This window comes from Amphimedon queenslandica, unplaced genomic scaffold (genome assembly GCF_000090795.2).
Source record: "Amphimedon queenslandica unplaced genomic scaffold, v1.1 AMPQUscaffold_8869_Cont19191, whole genome shotgun sequence".
In the NCBI taxonomy this organism is placed as follows: domain Eukaryota; kingdom Metazoa; phylum Porifera; class Demospongiae; order Haplosclerida; family Niphatidae; genus Amphimedon; species Amphimedon queenslandica.
The window spans coordinates 1-2,883 of NW_003550858.1; the positions used below are offsets into that span (position 1 = coordinate 1).

At 34.2% G+C, this 2,883-nt stretch overlaps 1 protein-coding gene across 1 annotated transcript; it reads right to left on the reverse strand.

Annotated features, from left to right (window-relative positions):
* Positions 1–35: 35 nt before the first annotated feature.
* LOC109591137 (myosin-1-like) lies at positions 36–2,873 on the reverse strand (the record flags this gene model as incomplete). Its single annotated transcript, XM_020006935.1, has 7 exons — positions 2,379–2,873; positions 2,050–2,325; positions 1,724–1,999; positions 1,565–1,666; positions 1,014–1,517; positions 288–566; positions 36–197 (listed from the first exon to the last, which is right to left on the reverse strand). Coding segments are annotated over exons 1-7 (1,654 nt in total), but the record flags the coding sequence as incomplete, so codon positions are not given.
* Between the last annotated feature and the right edge of the window lie 10 nt (positions 2,874–2,883).

Here is a 2,883-nt window from a genome sequence, read left to right on the forward strand (position 1 = left end):
AACATGACAAACACGTCACACACACATACACACACCTGACTGAGTATTAGTGTATTCACACTGAACTGATGCTTCCTTGTAATCTTTGAATTGGTTTAGCTCAACTTCTTTCTGTTGCATGAGACTGGAGAATGATTGTCTCTCTTCTTTTAGTTCCTTTTGAAGTTGCTCAAGTTGTTTATGAGCAAGTTCATTGTCTATAGTAAAAAGCTAGTATCAATAAACAGTATAATTGCTAATAACAACTAGTCCTCGCCTACGCAAAGCTGGGCGAGGCCAATTATAACCTGATCTTAATTCTTCATATTGTTCTGACTTGTGTTTCAAGTGACGAGTAACTTCCTCATGCTGTTGAGTAAGTGCTGCTATTTTCTCTTCATTTTTAATGAGTTCTCTTTTCTGTTGAAATAATTCTTCTTCATATTTCTTTGTAACTTGTTCATTAACTTGTTTCTCTTTTTCATGCAGCTCCTTTTCACCATCCAGTTGCTTTTGAATACTTTCAATTTTCTCCTGTAGCAACAAAACTTGATCCTCAGCCTTTTTGTTGTTCTTCTCCTGGGTTCCTATACTCAAAAAAGTTAAAACCAATGACACAATGAGGTCACTCAGTACTAAAGGCTAGTTTACAATATGACATTAGGCCAACGTAACATCAATTTTTAATCAAAAGCATGGGCGATTTGACCTTTTGATGCATACTTTCCACTAGAATAGAACCAAATTCTATTCCTGCATCAACGTAATGTCAGGACTTGCGCAACATTGTAAACCAGCCTTAAGATGACTTTGCAATAAGTTTTACACTATCCATATACTGAATCTGTTAGTATATATATATATAGTTTTTAATAATTATCTTAGTATAATGTTAATTAAGATTGCTTCAGTGGGGATAATATGCCAATTCAATTCATTATCTACTAGTTCGCCTATGTCAAATAAATAATTTGAATGATCTTATACTATTAACTTATCACAACATATTAAAAATAAAATCTATATGTAACTACCTTGATAAATGCTTTGTACAATAATTCTCTTGTTTAATTCTTTAAATGCTTCCTCTAAGAGATTACGTATGTCATCAACTGAATGCTCATCTGCTTCCCATCCCAAAGTAAACTGAATTGTTTCAAAAATGAGAAAATGCTCAGGTTGATTCTGACTAAGGAAATCCCTCAATGATCCACAAACTGTCTTCACTTCTTTTTCATATTCTGATATGAGTGGTTTCGCTTCAGTAATTTTAAATCGTTTCACAATTGCTTTTATTATTGAGATATTATTTACTCGGCATTTCTTGACTGCAATATTTATAATAGCTTCAATGCTATCAGCATCAGACAGCTTAGCACTCAGTTCTGGGTAAAATCGTTGAAGAAATGACTTCATTTCATGAATGAATACTTTTGATTGAGATATTAATGGAACCAGCTCATCAATAACAATAATAAAACTTCCTCTGATGTCATCAAACATAGACTGATGTGCTGCATTGAAAAAGAACTTACCAGCTAATAATAAATATTATGAAAATTGAGTTAAGACTAAGAGCATATACCTGAAGCTGATACTGTTGTATTTGCAGTACGTAAATGATTGACTGTACCACTGGTGACTGGCCTAACAACAGCTGTGGTCACTGGTCTATGAATCATTTCATCTATTATGAAAAATATTAATAATAACAGTTAGTCTAGTAAAATACTGTCACTCTTACCACAATCTTTAATAATATCTTGTGCTAAAGGTTTAGTTTCTTCTAATTCCATTAATATATTTCCTAGTGACCTCAGCTTACTGTGATCATCAGATACTGCTATCATTAATTCTCTTAATGTATCACTTAATGAGCCACCACGTCTCTCAATCTTCCTTTGTGTATCCTCAGTGATTAATTCTTCTATATATAACAACTGGATACAACTATCAGTGAGAGATACTTGTGATATTCTATCACTGTAATGCTGCAATATCTGACTAGCAGGATCATCATCTATAAAAAATAAATATACTTTAAACTGTATTTATGTATATTAACTTTACATGTATTACGGATGAGTGTAGCAGCTGGTTTTTGATTCATTCTCTCAAGTGCACTAGCTAATGATTCCCAAGTACGATCATACATGGTACGATCAAATGAAGTCAACCACAAGCTCAAACACTCCAGTAAACACTGAGAAGGATCAGTAAATCTAGCTCTGATGTTTGCCAGATCAAAATAAGGCAGGTTTAATTCTACTCCAAGATCAAACCAGTCAACATCAATGAAGTGGCTTTCCTTCAAAACATCTCTTACTAACTTCATATGACTGATATCTAAAAGGCATCATTCATCATAAACAGCAACCCTACTAACTACTCTCACTCACCTAAATGAAGTACTCTTCTCGTAGCTCGAGTAGAAACCGAGGTAGAAACAGCCATTCCTAAACCCTAACAGGAACCAGGCCACTGAGGTCGTACCGCCTTACGGCATAGATAATAGAGTAAATGAAAGGGATTGGAAACGGGTGCGTGGGCGTAGCCCAACCTCCATTCATTTGTATTGTTACTAAGCAAACCGAGGCGGGTTGGGATTTTGTCACCATTTTCATGCTACTTTTCCTTCTTTTAGGAGCAATATCTGGCGAAAGACTGTTCTCATGTTAGTGAAACTTATGCATCAAGAAGCCTAATGTTTCCTCTCAACACTACTGTTATCTATTGTACCAAAAACTTTATAATTTTAATGATACGGCACATTTTCCATCTAAAAATACCATTTATGTCATTATTCTCCCTTTTCTCAAAACATGCTAAAGTAAAACTGGAAACCATTATAATCATATGAAAGACATTACACTTTTCAAAGTAATTATACAGGTTAGAGTAGAT